The sequence below is a fragment of the Callorhinus ursinus genome, unplaced genomic scaffold, assembly GCF_003265705.2.
Source record: "Callorhinus ursinus isolate GAN/ISIS: 27379988/994484 unplaced genomic scaffold, GSC_fseal_2.0 scaffold11, whole genome shotgun sequence".
Taxonomy (NCBI): Eukaryota; Metazoa; Chordata; class Mammalia; order Carnivora; family Otariidae; genus Callorhinus; species Callorhinus ursinus.
Window position 1 is genome coordinate 17,153,654 of NW_027397073.1, and position 19,480 is coordinate 17,173,133.

The following is a 19,480-nucleotide window of genomic DNA, read 5'->3' on the forward strand; positions in this document are numbered from 1 at the left end:
TGACACCTGGATAGCAGCCTTTTGAGAGACCCAGAGCCAGAGTCCCCAGATTCCTGGTCCACAGACAACATGAGAAGCCAAATATTGCTTGAAGTTTGGGGGTCATCTATTATACAATAGGTAACTAATACAGCTTTCTTTCTCTCTGATCACTTGCTTTGGGAGATGTCAGCTATCCCGTCATTAGAAGCGCTGTGGGGAGCCTGCCCCACAAAGAACCTAGGCCTTTTGCCAGCCCTATGAGTGAAGCTGGTAGCAAATCCTCACCTCGCCAAGCTTCAGAAGACTGTAGCCCCTGCCCACAGCTTGATTCAGAAGACCCTGAGACCGAATCCCCAGCGAAGCCACCCCTGGATTCCTCACTTTCAGAAACTGAAGTAATGAATGTTCGTTGTCTTAAGCTCCAAAGTTTGGGGTAATTTGCTTTGCAGCAACAGATAATGATTATGTGTGCAAGAAAGCATGAAAAGTTAGCAAAGAGGAAAAAGGGGAAGTCCATCAAATTGGGCGAAATACTCTGGAAGAAAGTATTTGGTTCATATTCTCCAGAGTCTGAACCTTACATAGGAGTAACTTCATGGAGTTATTTTTAGTCTCTTTCATAACACATATAAGTTTTCCTTTGACTCAAGGACAAACTCTGGTATTCCACTCAACGGAAAATGATAATGTTAGCTACCTTTTATTTAGTATCTATTTAATGTGCTGGACAGTGAATTTACATCATCCTTCATAAATAGGGAAATTGAACCTTAGGTTAAGTAATCTATCCCAAAGCACAGTTAGTAAAAGGCGGAACCAGAATTCCAACCGGGTTTGAAGCCCTAGTTCTTTCCACAACATTATTATGGCCTCCCTAATAGCGATCCTTGTAACTTTAAATAAAAATTCCAATAATCCAAATCATAAAAACAGAAGTACTGCTCCTCATCCATTTAAGTTACAAAGTTAAATGGCCTTGATATTTCACAACAGGCAATGCACGTGAGACAGGATTATTCTTATGCCCCTAACACTCCTCCCCCCCCCGCACCCCCGTGGCTGGTGCTCAATACATTTGATGATGACATTAATTCCACAAGCATTCCAACATTTGAGGATAAGGAACGAAATTTTTGGTCTCGATTCCAAAAGGGCCCCAGCGCACCTACAGCGGAGGGCGGAACTGGACGACTCAGCAGGGAAAAGTAGGGAGGTGAGGACCGACAGCAGAGAAGACAACAGCCCCTTCCGGGTCTAGGCGGCCAGGGAAGTCCCGGGGAGCCCGGGCCGGGAAAGCCCGAGCGCTTGGGGGCGGGGCGGCGGACCCGGAAGTTGCCTCTGTCCGGCTCAAAGATGGCTGCAGCAGTGACGCCCGCCCACTTACTGTAACCCTCCTGTAACCAATGGCGCCGCGACGCTCGGGTGACTCACTGGGGCGACCTATGCATGACGTTCTGATGCAACGTCCTAGTCGAGGAAGCCGCCGGTGCACGTTGGGGTGCAAGGCGGCAGAGTCTTGGAGACGATGTCCTTGGAGGTGACTGGGACGACCGCGGGGATGGTACTAGGTGAGTGAAGCCCGGAGACCCCGGGTTGTGTAAGTGGGGCGGTGCCCCTACGTGGGGCAGGAACCGAGCTGCGGCCGGTGGCTTGGCTTCCAGTGGGCGGTCCACCTCTGTCTGTACGTAAAAGCTAGGAGTGGGGGGAGGGGCCTGGGCCTGGACCCCTGCTGGGCCCCGGCTGGGCCCCGACTCGCTGGGTGGGGCTGGTCTCCCCCTCGGGGCCCCCCTATGTCCGGGGACTGGGATGGTGGTCGCTCCTCGCCCTGCCCCACTGTGAACAATCTGGTGATTCAGCTGAGACTTAGCCACCGCGAGGCACTATGAGACGTCAGAGTAGCCCCCAAATATGTAAGCTCTTCAAAGTGATCGTCCGGAAAGGACTCGTGAATTCTAATTCGTTTTCACACATCCTCATTTATATTGAGATTTCCAGGGAGACCGTATGGTGCAATAGAAAAAGGGAAAAAGGGACCACGATTGATGTCAGTGTTCACAATTAGTTGTAAGGCCTTCTGCAATTCGTTAAGGTCAGAGCTTCATTTCCTTTAAAGATCGGAAGGAACTGGTATTTATTTGACTTCGGTGCACTCTCACTGGGCTATCTGATTTGTATGTGTTACTTTATTTCATCCTCAGTACAGCCGTTCAAGATGGGTATTGCTTTTTTCCCCTCATTTTGTAGACAAATAAGCTCAGAAAGGTTAAGTGAATTTCCGAGGGTCACCCTGGCTTTTAAGGTACAACATCCAAGATTCCAGTCTGGTCTGGCCACCTTCAGAGCCTTTATCACGTAGCTAGAAGCAGTATCACAAATTAAAATCATCAAAGTGCATTTTGAAAAGCCAGATTTGTAACTAGTCTGTTTTTATGTGGTAGATGTCACTGAAATAGGCGTGGGAAAGTAATGATATAATTTCTTTTGGACTGTGGTAATTTTTACTAATCAGATGGCTTGTTCTGTTTACAAAAATGAAGAATGGATCAAATAGTTGCAGTATGAAGTGACTAATAATTACTGGCCAAATGAGTAACTTACTCTCCTTTTGTAAAACAGCAGAGCTCTATGTCTCGGATCGAGAGGGAAATGATGCTACAGGTGATGGAACCAAGGAGAAACCTTTTAAAACAGGCCTAAAGGTAGTGTCTCTTCTCGTTCGGAAAATGACTACATTTGTTAATGACTCATGTCTATTAACGTGTGACTCATCAATAACTTTATTTCAGGCACTAGATTTTGAAGAGAATTTTCAGAAAAGAAAATGAGGAATGTATACAGCTGTGTATCTCTAAGTGTTGAACAAGTCTAGACTTAAATTTGAACATTTTTAAAAGTTATCGTCTTTTCTTCCTTATCATGCTGAGAGAGAATATGCTAAACTCACTTGAGGATTTTAGATCCTGAGAAATAATAGTACGTTGGTAAAATTAGCATTCTGTCTTCAAGCTCCAGACTCAGGAGTTACTGAGTGTCTGCTCTGAGAAATGGGTCCGTTCTTAGTGTACTGATGTAAATTAGGTCTTTGAATCTCAAGGCTCAGGATCACATCTGGATTCTAGTGGTAAATTCACCAAGAGTCCTCTTAGGAATCCATTTAGAAGAAATCTGGGCAGGGGCGCCTGGCTGGCTCAGTCGGTTAAGCATCTGCCTTCAGCTCAGGTCATGATCCCAGGGTCCTGGGATTGAGCCCCTCGTGTTTGGGCTCCCTGCTCAGCGGGGAGCCTGCTTCTCCCTCTCCCTCTGCCGCTCCCCTGCTTGTGCTCTCTCTCTCTCTGTCAAGTAAATAAATAAAATCTTTTTTAAAAAAAGGGCGAAGAAATCTGGGCATGAACTTAGTGGGACTGGAGGAAGCTGAGTCTTACCTTTTAATTTTTAGAAGGAAATCTTTCTCTCATTTCCAGTTGTTGAGGTGATTCCTATGGCTCCCCAAAACTGACATTTAGGTGAATGTTTGCAAAATGTCACTATTAGCAAAAGAGTGCCGTTCTGATTTGGGGAATTACAGTTCGGCTTGTAACTTTCAATGTCAGTGATAAAAAAGGAGGGATCAGTACAGAGTGTCAGGTAGCAAATTCCTAATGATTTATAAACATCTCTACCAAGTATAATTATTAAAAAGAAGAACTCTCTTAGATGTTTTTATTTTTATTTTTTTATTTTTTTTAAGATTTTATTTATTTATTTGACAGAGAAACACAGAGAGAGGGAACAAGTAGGGGGACTGGTAGAGGGAGAAGCAGGCTCCGCATGGAGCAGGGAGCCCGATTGGGGGTTTGATCCCAGGACCCTGGGATCATGACCCGAGCCAAAGGCAGACGCTTAATGGCTGAACCACCCAGGCGCCCCTCTTAGATGTTTTTAAAAGATCCAGGTCCCCTTCTCTGCAGTGATCACTGAGTTGGGGTTAGTGTTAAAAGAAGATGAAAAGTATTTTCCACGTTTGGAAATTAGACCTTTAGTTTCCGTAAGCTTCAGATCCTACAGTTGGAGAGTAATTTGTTACATTTCTTGGCTGACTTAATCAAGTAATACAAACTATAAGATATAAATGGCAAAGCAACACCTGACATGTCCTCGTATTTATGAAGAGGTGTTCTACATACAGGAATTTTTCAGATTAAATGAAATGTAGCCTTTTATGTTCTTAACTGTTGTTTTTCTTTCTCAAAGAGTTTCGAAAACAACTTCCTTGATTTCTTAGTGAAGATTAACCATTTAGGTGTGATCTGCAGTTGACTTCTACTGTCAACTGTCTCTCTTCTGTTGTTCTCAGTATACTTCCTACTGGTTCCCACAGCCACTTAAAATATGTTGCTTCTAGTCTACTTGTACTGGGAAACTGTGTACAGTTGACCCTTGAACAGCACAGGGTTAGGGGCGCCGACCCCTGCCAAGTCAAAAATCTGCATACAGCTTTTGACTTCCTCAAAACTTAATTACCAATAGCCTACAGTTGACCAGAAGCCAGTAACATAAATAGTCAACACATTCTGAATGTTATATGTATTCTATACTGTATTTTTACAAAAAAGTAAACTAGAAAACAGCAAATGTTAAAATCATAAGGAGGAGAAAAATGTATTTACAGCACTGTACTGTATCTGTGGGAAAAAATCTACCTATAAGTAGATCCACGCAGTTTAAACCCGAGTTCAGGGATCAACTGTATTGTGTAGCCCCACTTGCTATAACTGTTTGTGAAAGGACCCGAGGGCTTCTACTTTAAGCAAAGTATTCTTAGTACATCCAACCAGTCATCCTTTCAACGTTCACTTTTGGCTGTTGGGGTCTGTATGCTTTTCTTCTTGGCTCTTGATGACGTTCTAGATGGTTGAAGTTACCTCATAGTTAGGATGTGATTTTGATTTCAAATATGATACAATGTTAAATTTTCTTTTTCTCCCTTCCCGCCCAAGGCTTTGATGACAGTAGGAAAAGAACCGTTTCCCACCATTTACATAGATTCACAAAAAGAAAATGAGGTAGGATGAACCAAAAACTCTACCGAATTACATTTTGTAAATAAATTTTCATCAGAATATAGAGGTTCTTGAAAAAATTAAATACCTGTTTTTTTCTCTAGAGGTGGGATGTTATTTCTAAATCACAGATGAAGAACATTAAAAAAATGTGGCATAGGGAACAAATGAAGAGTGAATCCCGGGAAAAAAAAGAGGTGAGCAATGATTTTGCTGCTGTGAACGTTTTTTAAGTTAGAATACTAGAAACCATGTTAACAAACTGCTTTATTGTTAAAATTAGGCAGAAGACAATTTGCGGAGAGAAAAGAACCTGGAAGAAGCAAAGAAGATTACCATTAAAAACGATCCAAGTCTCCCAGAGCCAAAATGTGTGAGTGTGACACATACTGTCCCAAATATCGCGGCCGCCCCTCGGCAGACTGTCAATTCTGTGTCCGAGGGCCGGGCCGCCTGGTTTACTCCTTGACACCGTTTGCCCTTCCTTTCCTTTTAGAAGGGATAGAGAGAAAATAACATTTTAGAGTTATGAGGCTGGTTCTTTGGGGGTTCATTTTATTATAAAGTTTAGTAATTAGGTGTTGAATGATTCCCATCCCACCTGAAAGCTAGCTAAGTGTCCTCCCTCCCTACGTGTCCATTTCCTCACGATAAAATGAAGAGGTCAAAATCCATGATTTTCGTGATTTATTTATTTATTTATTTATTAAAGATTTTATTTATTTATTTGACAGGGAGAGACACAGCGAGAGAGGGAACATAAGCAGGGGGAGTGGGAGGGAGAGAAGCAGGCTTCCCGCTGAGCAGGGAGCCCGATGTGGGGCTCGATCCCAGGACCCTGGGATCATGACCTGAGCCGAAGGCAGTCGCTTAACGACTGAGCCACCCAGGCGCCCCTTCATGATTTTTTCTTTTTAAAGATTTTATTTATTTATTTGAGAGAGAGAGAGCATGAGAGGGAAGAGGGTCAGAGGGAGAAGCAGACTCCCCGCTGAGCAGGAAGCCCGATGCGGGACTCGATCCCAGGACTCCAGGATCATGACCTGAGCCGAAGGCAGTTGCTTAACCAACTGAGCTGCCCAGGTGCCCGATTTTTTTAAATAGATAAAGTGTTCTGTGATTTTATGAACTGGATTCTCTGTATTTTTTCTAGAACAGATGTTGGGCTATGAGCGGACATGCTTAGATTTCAGATAGTTCTCACTGCTCATGGATCATTGTCTTTTTCCTGTGTCCTTAGTGATGAAGCTGTCTTGGCTACCTTCACCCCCCGCCTTCCTGTACTCCTCTCCTCTGTGCTTCCTCCTCCAAACCAATAGCTAGCCTTGGTTAGCTTCTACCTTGTGGTGTCGGGAGGGACTGTGAGGGCAGGAAGGTCTCTGTGCACACTCCTGTTGTTGCTCTTAGGAATTCATTTATTCATTGATTTTATGTAGCAATATCTAAAATTCCAGATGGTGGGCACCTGGGTGGCTCAGTCGTTAAGCGTCTGCCTTCAGCTCAGGTCATGATCCCAGGGTCCTGGGATCGAGCCCCGCATCGGGCTCCCTGCTCCGCGGGAAGCCTGCTTCTCCCTCTCCCACTCCCCCTGCTTGTGTTCCCTCTCTCACTGTGTCTCTCTCTGTCAAATAAATAAAATCTTTACAAAAAATAAAATAAATAAAAAAAATAAAATTCCAGATGGTGCTCAGTGTCAGTTTTTGCACTAAGAGAACGAAGACTTGGATTTTTTTTTTAATCTCTCCAATATGGTGAACGTTTGTTGTAGAATGACTGTCATTTTGCATCATTTGTGAAATTTTAACACTTTACTGCCACCCATCTAGTATTAGTGGAGAAGTTGATATGTGATAAATTACATGATTGGTCAAATGTTACTGATTTCCATTTCACAGGTGAAGATTCATGCACTAAAAGGATACAGAGGCCAAAGAGTAAAGGTGTTTGGCTGGGTCCACAGACTGCGTAGACAAGGTAAATAAATGGTATAGCTTTTCTTTTCTCTCTCTTTAATTTTAAACATCCCTGGTCTAGATGAAGAAGAACATAAAAACATTTACTTAGGTGGGGGATATTTTTGGTTTGGGATGCTAGTTTACCAGAGAGGATAGTGAATTATATCCTAAATTTGTTCTTAAATGACTATTATAGGTTTAAAAATTATTTAGTGTATGTGCTGCCGAAGCGAGCACAGGTTTAAAAATTATTTAAATGCTACCTAACTGTAACCAACCACAGAGATCAGCAGGCATGTCCAGTAAATATTTGTCTAGTTGAATTTAATTATTTAATGAAAAGCAGAGGATGTATTACAGGAAGGGCAGAGCCAAATCCGAAATTAATTTATGGCAGTATTGTTGGCTTTTGTAGTGAGTGTGTGTTTGCATTCTACTTCTCCCAGTCCTGACTTTTTGCTTTCTCTTATTATTACGTGTATTTTGTTGTAAGTAGTTATTACATCCTTTATAAAAAGAGGTGGGGCATAAATCAAAAGAGTGATTCTGTGCAGCAATATTTATGCACCTCTCGCTGAGCGCACAGTATTGTGCTAGGCACTGCAGAGGATTCAGTGGTGAGTGAGATGTAATCGCTCAACTCAGTTGTTGACGCTCTTGCTTTCCCCTGATCACGTGGCTTATGAGGCTCACATAGGATTTGGAAGTACAGTGAAGAAAGTGAAATGCTTTACAGATACTGAGTAGTGATGTTTCCGATGGCCACTTGAGAAAAAGGGAGCCACGCGGGAGGTTTGAATTCTTAACAATTTAACCATGGAGTTACCTATTACAAGATTAAGTTATGAGAAAGTACTTTTAAGTGCCTTGAGAACAGTCGGGCTAAATTTTTCTTTCTCATTTTTAGGAAAGAATTTAATGTTTCTGGTGTTGCGGGATGGTACAGGCTATCTTCAGTGTGTCTTGTCAGATGATTTGGTGGGTAAATATTTTTTCTTATTTGTAGCTGAAAACTTGATTTTTTTTTTCAGTAAGTTCCTTTATTGTTAGTTTTGGGAATTTTAGGATCTTTATATTTACTTTAAACTGTCTTAGAAAATTTCCAACACATAAAAAATAGAACAGTACAGTTGATCATTGAACAACATGGGTTTGAACTGCATGGGTCTGCTTGTGTCTGGATTTTTTTTACAGTACTGAGTGAATTTTCTCTTCTTTATGACTTAATAACATTTTCTTTTTTCTAGCTTATTTTAAGAATACCGTATAATACACATAACATATAAAATATATGTTAATTGACCTTATGTTATTGGCAAGGCTTCTGGCCAACAGTAGTCTGGTTATTAAGTTGTGGGAGAATCAAGTTATATGTGGATTTTAGACAATGCAGGGCGTCAGCACCCCTAATCCCCGAATTATTCAAGGTCAGCTGTATAAAGAAACTTCATGTGCTCATCACCCAGCTTTGGTAAGGTCAGTTTTAGCTACTGTCATAAGATACCATAGACTGGGTGGCTTATAAACAACAGGAATTTCTCTCTCACAGTTCTACAGGCTGGAGGTCGAGCTCGGGGTGTCAGCATGGTCATGTTCTGGTGAGGGCCCTCTTCCAGGCTGCACACTGCCAGCTTCCTAGGGCATCCTCATGTGGCAGAGAGCAGAGACGGGGAGCAAACCCTCATCTGAGCCTATTCACCTGTCCAAGGGCCCACTTCCTCGTACCAGCAAATTGGGGCATAGGATTTCAACATAGGAATTTTGGAGGGACGAAAACATTAAGTCTCTAACAAGTAATGGCTAATAATATGGCCAATTCTGGTTTACTGCTCGCCACTTTTGCCCCCTAGACATCGTATCATTTCATATAAATATACTTGTATATGCAGCTCCAAGAAAAAATATTTTTAATATAACCACGCTAATGTTAACCACACCCTCCCCAAACAAAGGCAACTCCTAAATACCCAGATTCTCCCAGTTGATTCGTAATGTCTCTTTACAGTTGTTTGGTTTGAATGAGAACCCAGACAAGATCTGTGTATTGCATTGAGCTGATGTGGCTCTGAAATCTCTCTCAGTCTGTAACTGTTTGCCCTTTCTATTGTCTTTTCTACCCCGTTTGTTTAAAAAAACCTGGTTGGTTGTGCAGTGGAACTCCTCTGTTCCAGGTTTGGCTGCTTGCATTCTCAGGGGTCATTTAACGTATTTCTCTCCTCTATTTCTTACAAGCTTATCAAATTCAGGTTTTGGGGTTTTTTTCATTTTGTTTGACTTTTTTTTTTGGCACAACTACTTCATGGGCAAGGCTGTGCGCTTATCATTGCCTCACATCAAAGACACATAATGTCCTCTTGTCTTTTTTTATGATTTTATGATAGTGGGTTAAAGTGTTGCTAACCTGGTCCCTCCATTATAAAGTTACTTGTCACTTTTATCCTAATGGTTTTAGGAAGTATTGATGATCATACTCCGGGTAGACGGTTTATTATTTTAACAGTGTGAATTTAAAAAAAAAAAAATGTGCTGTTCAGATATTTTTAAGAGGGCGCCTGGTGGCTCAGATGGTTAAGCGGCTGCCTTCGGCTCAGGTCATGATCCTGGGGTCCTGGGATCGAGTCCCGCATCGGGCTTCCTGCTCCTTGGGGAGCCTGCTTCTCCCTCTGCCCCTTTCTCTCTCATGAATAAATAAATAAAATTTAAAAAAAAAAGATATTTTTAGGAGATGTGGGCTACTGTTGTTTATGCATATGTATATATGTAAAGTATCTATTTACATACACATTTCTCTGTAGATGAATCCTCCCACAAAAATAGCTATTCTTTATGAATACTAAAAAATTGATGGCCATCTCATTTTACTAGTTTTAGACCAGGTAACTTATATGTAAGTAATCTGTGTAGCTTTCTGTACATTAGAACATACATTTTAATGTAAATTTGAACTTTCATTTCTTTATAGTGTCAGTGTTACAATGGAGTCGTCTTGGCCACTGAGAGTAGTGTTGCGGTGTATGGAATGCTAAATCTGACTCCAAAGGGCAAACAGGTGAGTAGATTGAATTTTGTACTGGGTGGGTAAATGTTTGTTTGTTCTCCAGTGTTTTTATTTGTACTTTTGGTATTTGGCAAATTAATGCACAGATGTGATGTACTTGCTGAATTTAGGATGCCTTTTCCTTTTCCAGTGAAATAAGTATACTGTACGACTCATATGATACAACAAACTCAGGGATTTCCAACCTTATAGAATTCCTAAATAATCTTGATGGGCCATATAGTATAGTCACTTTGCTGTGGATGCATGAATAATTTTTCAGCCAGGTAGAAATAAAAACAGTCTACCCAAAAAAATTCAGGAGAGAACAGTAATCTAAATCTGAAACTTTCTGAATAGAATTTGGAAGTCTCTTTTAGAAAAAGTTAAGTATAATTCTGATATTCAGAGAGTTGTTTCTTCTCCAACCAACAGGCACATAAGAGTTACTTGTTCGTAATTACTTTTCAAATAATTACTGTGGTTATATTTGTTGTCTTGGAAAGAAAACAAACAAATGTGACCTATTAACCACCAGAGGGAGCCCCTAGAGTCTGCCTTAATAGACTAGAAATAATCAGAGGGTCTCCCAGAGTTCATGTTAAAGAACCTACATTAAGCATAATATCCGATTCAAGTTCACTGATGTAATGTGATTTGCAAAACGGATTTGTCATGACATGTTACTTGCTATCCAGGGCTTGGCACCAAGATCTTGTATGTTCTCTGATGTGTGGCTTCTAAAATGAATCGCTTTTAATGGAATTATTAGGGAGAATTTGAATTTCTATCATATATCTGTTCCAAAGAGAAACAGCTTTTAGTAAAACCTTTGCATTTGAGGAGATTTTCAATGTCGATAAAATGTTATCTTAAATTATCAGGGAAAGGTTAGGAAGATACACCAAATGATAACAGTGGTTAGTAGTTACTCCAAGTTGCAAGATCATTTATTTTCTAGTTTGTGCTTTTCTTTTTGTGTGTGTGTGTGTGTGTGTGTTTTTTTTTAATTTTTTATTGTTAATGTTAATCACCATATATTACATCATTAGTTTTTGGTGCAGTGTTCCATGATTCATTGTTTGTTCATAACACCCAGTGCTCCATGCAGAACGTGCCCTCCTCAATACCTATCACCAGGCTAACCCATCCCCCTACCCCCCTCCCCTCTAGAACCCTCAGTTTGTTTTTCAGAGTCCATCGTCTCTCATGGTTCGTCTCCCCCTCTGACATACTCCCCTTTTCTTCCTCTCCTGTTTAGTTTGTGCTTTTCTATTGTTTAAAAATCGTGTGTGTATTCCCCTCTGAAAGGAATGTTAAATATCAAACTAAAATCAGATTATTGGGTCTTTGTGTCTAGAAGGGTAGGCTAATAATGATGAGGCCTAAAAATAGCTTACCAACAATTTTGACATAAATGAAAATCTCCAATAATGTTAGTTTTTTGTCTCATTCTTTCTCCTTTCTCCCCACCCCCCCTTTCTAAAATGGAGGCTCCGGGTGGCCATGAGCTGAGCTGTGACTTCTGGGAACTGATCGGGCTGGCCCCTGCTGGAGGAGCTGATAACTTGATTAACGAGGAGTCTGACGTGGACGTCCAGCTCAACAACCGACACATGATGATTCGGGGAGAAAACATGTCCAAGATCCTGAAAGCACGTTCAGTGGTCACCCGGTGCTTTCGAGATCACTTCTTTGATAGGGGGTACTATGAAGTAAGAGTGTGTTCATCATCTTTTGCAAACAAACACCTGCCATTTTTAAACTTGAATAGTGGCACTCACAATATGCCTTTATTTACTCCTCCTTTCCATTTGAACAGGTTACTCCTCCGACGTTAGTGCAAACTCAAGTGGAAGGAGGTGCTACACTCTTCAAGCTTGACTATTTTGGGGAAGAGGCATTTTTGACTCAGTCCTCTCAGTTGTACCTGGAGACCTGCATTCCAGCTCTGGGAGATGTGTTTTGTATTGCACAGTCATACCGGGCAGAACAATCTAGAACACGAAGGCACCTGGCTGAGTACAGAATTACCTTTTTATTTTTATTAAAAACATTATTTTTAAGAAAATATGTTTAGAGAAGCAGTCTTTATGTAGGCAAATGATGACTATGTAAAAAAATTTGATAAGAGGGTGTGTGGAGGGCAGTTCAACAAATTAATGGAAGCCATGTATGAAGTTTTGCCTCCTAGGCCATAGCTAGCGATGGTCTCTTCTTTCACTTTGCCTTGATCCTTTTCATGTTAAGGAATAAACAGGAAATCACTATTCAAGGGGGAAAGGTAGGGGTTCTAAAACTAATGTGCTGGATTGGGAGTTGGTTAGTGGTGCTGGAATTTTGCATTTCTGGGCAGTTTCGCGATGTTAAAATCCATGCTTGAGAGAAACCTGATGGAAAAGAAGAGCGGCTCCCAGATAATGTCTTGTTCTTCAGATACACTCATGTGGAAGCAGAGTGTCCTTTCCTGACCTTTGAGGAGCTCCTGAACCGATTGGAGGACTTGGTTTGTGACGTGGTAGATAGAGTCTTGAAATCACCTGCAGCGAGCATAGTGCGTGACCTCAACCCGGTAGGTGTGCTGTTTATGCAAATGCAAAGTCATGATTTTTTTGAGGGGGGGAAGGTAATGATGTCTTCACCCTCAGTTTTTGTAGATTTAATGGCTTAGTGAGCTTTGAAATAAGTGATATATATATAATATATATATCATTTATATATATAACATGTGTTTTTAGATAAAATTGATATATAACATTATATTCGTTTCAGGTATACAGCATAATGATTTGATAGTTGTATATATTATGAAATGATTACCATAAGTCCATTACTAGACATTGGTAAAATTTGTTCTTTCTTAGGATGCAACCTTCTAAGATCTACTCTGTTAGCAACTTTCAAATTTAGAGAGTATTGTTAGCTGACTCTATATATACGTATACAGTGCTGCACATTACATCCTCAGGACGGACTATTTTAAAACTGGAAGTTTGTACCTTTTGACCACCTTCATTCATTTCTGTACTTAATTATTTTTAAGAGTAAAATTTGATACTAGTCATTGCCGATAATTTTATAGTATCTTATTTAGGAGGAGGTCATGTATATTTTCCATTTTTAGGAATGTCTTTGGTTTTCTAGTCAGGAATAACATTTTACATTAATGACAAATAGTTTTTCTTAAAATGGAAATTTTAGTGTTATGGTTTCTTTATATACACTCTATTTTTTCTTTCTCTTGTAGAACTTCAAGCCTCCCAAACGGCCTTTTAAGCGGATGAACTATTCAGATGCTATTGTGTGGCTGAAAGAACACAATATAAAGAAAGAAGATGGAACTTTCTATGAATTTGGAGAGGTATGCGTTGCTTGCTGTTGCCAGGGTGGCATGGCGCGTAAGTAAATTGCTACTCCGGTTAATGAACCAGTAATGCAGGAGGCAGCTGCTCTTTGTCAAATAAATGGTAACAACAGAAGCTCCTCCTTGGGGTTGTCTGAGGATTCACTGAGTCAACAGATGTAGAGTCAGCCTTAGAACAGTACCTTTCTGTAATGTTCAGTCACAATTAGCATCATGGCAGCCTGCATAGCTCATCTTGTACCTCTTTTCTCTTCTTCCATGGTCAGTCCATGCTTGTGAGCTACTCTAGTGGTAACTCTCTAGGCTGGCAGGATGCTTCAAAAAGCTGTACACTTTACAGTTTCATGCAAAATGTTGATATGTATATATTCATTTTATTTGCCTGGAGAAAGTATCTGGCTCTTTCAAAAAGGCTGTCTCCCCTAAAGGAGTGTATTAAAACGTGGAGAAGAGTCAAAGGAGAAAATGGCTGTTGGTTAAAACGCAAAACCAAGAGAGAAGGCCTGGCTGGGGCAGGTGGTCTGGTGTCCCGGATACACAGAGCAGATGTATCGGACGTGTAGATTGTTGGCACTGTTAAGCCCTCTTCTGTGTGCATTTACCCATTTCTCACTTAGTATTTGCAAATCCATTTTATAGATAAAATAGGAGCAACTACCGCTAACTTGAGTTTTGTTTTATTTTTGGAAGGAATTTACAGAGAGAACAAACAGTACATTAGACCTATATAAATCATTCCCCATTTCATGAATTCAGTTGGTGATGAATAATAACAAAATTTTGTATTAAAAATTTAAGAAGTGTTGGCCTAGACGCCCGGAGCCAGCGCAGTGAGGACCATGTTGCTTCCGAACATCCTGCTCACGGGTACACCAGGGGTTGGAAAAACCACACTAGGCAAAGAACTTGAATCAAGATCAGGACTGAAATACATTAATGTGGGTGATTTAACTCGAGAAGGGCAGTTATATGATGGCTATGATGAAGAGTATGAATGCCCCATTTTAGATGAAGACAGAGTAGTTGATGAATTAGAAAACCAAATGAGCAAAGGTGGAGTTATTGTTGATTACCATGGTTGTGATTTCTTTCCTGAACGCTGGTTTCATATAGTTTTTGTGCTGCAAGCAGATAACAGTGTATTGTACAAAAGACTTGAAACAAGGGGTTATAATGAAAAGAAACTAAAAGACAATATTCAGTGTGAAATTTTTCAAGTTCTTTATGAAGAAGCATTAGCATCCTACAAGGAAGAAATAGTACATCAACTAACCAGCAATAAACCAGAAGATCTAGAGGATAATATCAATCAGATATTGAAGTGGATTAAGGATCATAGCTCCTGACTTACAAGACTGGCCACTTTACAACCACTCTTTATTATATCCCTGCCATAATGAATAAATTGTCCAATTGTCAGTAAAACTTTCTTATTAAGATTGTGCTGCAGGACTAGTAGATGGATAATCTAAAGGTTTATATTTGGGCTTTTTTTCTCCACGAGAAAGCAAAACATTCTCAAGTATAGTATATACAATATTATTAAGGATTTAGAGTAAAAACTGTCATCTTAAATGCTTCAACTGCTGAAGAATAAATAAATCTGACCAAATGGGTGGCTATCTTCTAAGCTGGTTACAAAAGAAAATGAAGATGCTCCCTTAAAATAAAACTTAAGACTAAGGATAAAAAAAAAAAAAATTTCAGAAGTGTTATTACCTAAAACTTAGCAAAGTAGTGTGATGGAGTGGAAAGAGCCCAGTCTTTGGAGTAAGAAGCCCCCCTAGGTGGCTTAGCTCCCAGCTGTGTCTTTACTGTTGTATGACAGATGGCCAGCGACCCCACCCTCTGTTCCTTGGAAGTCACATCTGCTTTGCAAACTTGTGAGGACGCAAAGCTAAATTCTTGGCAGGGTCCACGGCTCAGGAAGCCCTTGATGCTTGTCAACATTTATTGTACACTGATGGCATCCCATGCACATGAGGACACCAGAGTAAACGGTCTTCCGACTTCTTGGAATGTGCAGTGAGGCTGTTTCTCCCCAGTTAAATCTTACTCTAGTATGTAGAGCAGATGAAAGTTGAGAGGCCAGAACTATCCCACTCATCCCCCACAGGCCTCCAGGGACTGGGGCTTGATGACAGCTGTGCCGGGTGATTGCTAAGCTCCATTTGGGTTCTTACATTAAACAAATCAATGAGTCTTTTCGAGTTGCCTCAGTCAGTTTGTACTGGGACAAGAGTTTTCAGTTTTAACTTGAGTTTATGTGTGGTTTACTGAAGGATGTTTTGAGGGAGAAGCAGATTAACTTGGTTCATCATCATCTAACGTTTCTTGGCTAAGTATTCCAGGTATGGTTACACTTAGAAATTTCACACTGGTTATTTGTCTTATGACTCTGTCTTACTTCCTATTGAAGCCATATAGATTTACTATAACAGGAAAGAAGTACAGATAACAAGAAAGTTTAAAGATTGGTGTTACTAATAACACATTCTGTGCATAGACCGATGATGTTCTGGAGCATTCACTGATTATCTTATGCCTTATGGGACTAAGTGGACTACGTTTGCTTCAGAGCTAGATAAAACTGGCCACTGAAAAAAATAACTACCAGTATCTAGTCCCAGTGAATAATAGCTTTGAGTGGTTTGTTTTTTGTTTTGGGGTTTTTTTGGGGGGGGGTGTTTGATTCCTCAAGCAGCATGGCGCTTGAGTTATACTGTAGAAGGAAGCGGATCTTTTTGCAATTGGTTTAATAACTGAGTGTGAGTTTTAAAAATATCTTTATTGTTTTTGGAAGAAATTGTTGCTTCCACCCATGTGTATGGGTTGTGGATGGGTGTGTATTCTGTGCTATGCTACATTAATAAGAGGAAGGGCTGCTGGTGGGTGAGAGCTGCTTCTGTCTTAATGCCTTTCGAGTTGTAAATGTTAATGAAGTCTTGTTTAACCTCAGGATATCCCAGAAGCTCCTGAGAGACTCATGACGGACACCATTAATGAGCCCATCTTGCTATGTCGATTTCCTGTAGAGATCAAGTCCTTCTATATGCAGCGATGTCCTGAGGATTCCCGCCTTACAGAATCTGTCAGTTTGTGATTCAAACAGTATTAGTAATTTTGCTTTCTAGGGGGGTGGGGACTGCCACTGTAATAAAATAGAGTCATGGCAAATATTTCATTATACATCTAGCATGGCAGTATTTAAAGAAGTGGCTTTTGTCCTCTGATTGGGCTTAACATACCTTGTTAAATTATAGGATTTGAATATTTGAATATTACATGACCATAGTTTAATGTGATGAGTTTATGAGTTTCAGTTATGAGTTTAATTGTGATTTTCCTTGAAACTGTAGCCTGGTAGTAACTGCATTTTATTGACTTGTTTTTATAGGTTGACGTGTTGATGCCCAATGTTGGTGAGATTGTGGGAGGCTCAATGCGTATCTGGGATAGTGAGGAAATACTGGCAGGTTATAAAAGGGAAGGAATTGACCCCACCCCTTATTACTGGTACACAGATCAGGTAAAAACAGTTTTGTGGGGTTTTTAACACTCTGTAAAATGTTTTCATTAGAATAGTTCTGCATAAATTGGAATTTTTAAAAGGAGAGAATTCAGTGTGGTTCTTTGGTGTGGGAATGAGTTGTATTCAGTTTCATGGTTATAATGTGGCATATAACTGTTGCTAGTTTTGTCTTTGTCTAATAATATGTTGACTTCATTTGAAAAACTACTCAGCTGCTGGCCTTGCTCAATGCTACTGAGTTTTTAAAAATTTGTTGTTAGACCCTACCAATATCTAGTGCTGTCTCACATTTTCCTCTGATAAACAGCGACATTGACTTAGTTGAGAAGTTTGAAATTCAGGTGACACCGAATCCCTGGTTTATTTTTCATACCAAATCATTTCTACACACGTGGTCCATGAAAGCTTCGAGATTAAGGGTTGAATTCTTAACCACACTAAGCTAACTCATTTCACAGTAGAAACTTAAAAATATTTTAGACAAAATTTTAAACATCTATTCTCTCTTTTTTTTAAACAGAGAAAATACGGCACATGTCCTCATGGAGGATATGGCTTGGGCTTGGAACGATTCTTGACCTGGATTCTGAATAGATATCACATCCGAGATGTATGCTTATACCCGCGATTTGTCCAGCGTTGCAAGCCGTAACTGATTCCTCCAGAAGCATTAAGGAAAGAACACAGTTTATGAAAGGAACAGACTGCCTCTTAACAAAACAAAAACAAAAAGCCAAAATCTTCCCTTTTTTATTCCATTGGTGTATAGCCATTTCTTTTTTCTCCCACAAAAAGCAATCCAAATCATGTGAATATCAAGTGATGTCAGTGTTACCATTTTAAGAAACAATATCCATCACAAAGTTTGGGGAAAATATGTGGCATGTAACACTACAGTTCTAAGTCTATCCAATTATAGGTTATAATTTTTGCATCATATGTACCACATATATAATTAAACAGATTTTAATTATGATCTAAGACATTCCAGTAACTTAATCTTTCCGTCCCTTTAAGTGTAACTGGAATTCTTTACTTTGTATCATTTTATTGTATAGGCGAGTTAGAACAAACATCTTGGGGGAAAATTGACAATGTGGTGTAAAAATCTGCTAGTATTAGAACAGTGTAATTCATTGATAGATACTGGAATCAAACGAAGACAGTTTTGCATTGGTCATTAATCTTTTCTAATTCTGTAGAGCTACTTATAATTCTAAAGCATACGAATGGATGTGGAGAAATCTTTAAGAAATGGGAATTTTGCGTTAAACGATTTGAAATAATAGCAAATTCTTTTTTTTTTTTTTTTTTTTTTGTTCCTTGCATCAGTTTAAGCTAAAGAGGCAGAGTGATTTTCTCTCTTTCCTGGTAGTTTCTAAGTAATTAAGAATAAATAAGTTCCAAAAGAATTTGCAGCTGGAATCTTAATGACAACTGTAAGTTGCCGTTTGACTCTTCCCACACTGTGACTTTAGATCTAATCTGCTACCTTATTAACTCCTAGAAGGCTTATTGAATGGCCTCATTTCAGATTTGGTTAATTTCTCTCCCAAAATGCATGTCATGTATTCTCAATGGGCTGTATTCCCAGCAATCAATAAATGGACACATAAAAACTATTTGCTGGCTTTAATTTTTCTAAAGCTGAACACCTCAGTCTTACATTGGTTCATGTGTTTTGCACTTTTTTAGTCTTTTTATTTTTTATGATGTATATATGTGAAGTTAGATATTACTAAATTCAGTAGGTATTACTAAAAACACATGGTAATGAAAAGGAACAGTTTTTAAAAATTAGGTGTAGGTTCTAGTCATGTTTTATAATCTTCGTGTTATTTTTGGACACATTAGATTATATCCTATTTTTTAATTATGTGAAATGACAGATGGAAATGGGGCATTTCTAGTATATTTGGCCTGTATCTTTAAAATAAAAAATACTTGTAAGGATGTGAATGAGCTCTAATTGGATTCATCCAGGCAGTTTATTTGATCAGAATTTAAGGAAGAGGTTAGACCCAATTAACCTAAATTTTAATTGTGCAAATGAATCGGGAGTTTATATATGGAGGGAGAACTGTGGAATTAGGTGGGGATAAGAGCGTCAAGGTCATGGTGACATGATGCCAAGAATCTGAGCATGGTGAGCAGCAAACCCCATACATGTGGATTTTTTTTTCCCTTGACTGTGTCATTTTTGCTGCAATCTGGTGTCTCAGCCCCGTCCCGTGGCCCCGCCGTGTGTCCAGCACAGACACCCCAGTTCTGAGTTCCTGCTCCTATGGGACTCTCCTCTCAAGGCTCTTTCCTGATGTGGCTCTTAAGTCCATTCTTACACCAAAACCCTCTTTACCTTTGCTACTTGTGTAGCAGACCTGCTTGAGGTTTTGGAGACACATGGGAGGCTGATACTTCAGCAAATGGAATGACTTGGGTATTAACTTTCCCTCTTCCTGAGTGTCCTGCAGCCACTCCAGCCACCCTGCTTTTCCCTTGTTGCTCAGCCCCCCCTACCCCGCACCTGCTTGTCTAGCATTTCCTAATAATTTCTTTGTTAGTGTATAGAGC

General features: G+C 40.0%; 2 protein-coding genes across 3 annotated transcripts; both read left to right on the top strand.

Moving 5' to 3' along the window:
• The first annotated feature begins 1,408 nt into the window (after positions 1–1,408).
• NARS1 (asparaginyl-tRNA synthetase 1) lies at positions 1,409–18,531 on the top strand. Of its 2 annotated transcripts, none has more exons than XM_025886660.2 (15): positions 1,409–1,550; positions 2,599–2,681; positions 4,959–5,024; positions 5,126–5,218; positions 5,305–5,394; positions 6,917–6,995; positions 7,884–7,954; positions 9,939–10,025; positions 11,507–11,728; positions 11,836–12,035; positions 12,450–12,585; positions 13,261–13,374; positions 16,337–16,468; positions 16,775–16,906; positions 17,430–18,531. In XM_025886660.2, exons 1-15 carry the CDS (start codon positions 1,508–1,510, stop codon positions 17,559–17,561), a joined length of 1,680 nt encoding a protein of 559 aa, XP_025742445.1. In that variant the 5' UTR covers positions 1,409–1,507; the 3' UTR covers positions 17,562–18,531. The 2 variants fall into 2 exon arrangements, with proteins under 2 accessions (XP_025742445.1, XP_025742447.1); XM_025886662.2 differs by having other exon boundaries at positions 1,425–1,550; positions 2,602–2,681.
• Positions 13,381–16,330, top strand: LOC112835125 (adenylate kinase isoenzyme 6-like). Its single transcript, XM_025886663.2, has one exon. The coding sequence runs from the start codon at positions 14,217–14,219 to the stop codon at positions 14,721–14,723; it is 507 nt and encodes a 168-aa protein (XP_025742448.1). The 5' UTR covers positions 13,381–14,216; the 3' UTR covers positions 14,724–16,330.
• Positions 18,532–19,480: the final 949 nt, after the last annotated feature.

Bases quoted from the DNA above. Each gene is read 5' to 3' on its own strand.
- LOC112835125 (XM_025886663.2), top strand. From the start codon at position 14,217: ATGTTGCTTCCGAACATCCTGCTCACGGGTACACCAGGGGTTGGAAAA.
- NARS1 (XM_025886660.2), top strand. From the start codon at position 1,508: ATGTCCTTGGAGGTGACTGGGACGACCGCGGGGATGGTACTAG. The intron at 2,682-4,958 runs GTAGTGTCTCTT...TTCCCGCCCAAG, and splicing joins CTTTTAAAACAGGCCTAAAG to GCTTTGATGACAGTAGGAAA. The intron at 12,586-13,260 runs GTAGGTGTGCTG...TTTCTCTTGTAG, and splicing joins TAGTGCGTGACCTCAACCCG to AACTTCAAGCCTCCCAAACG.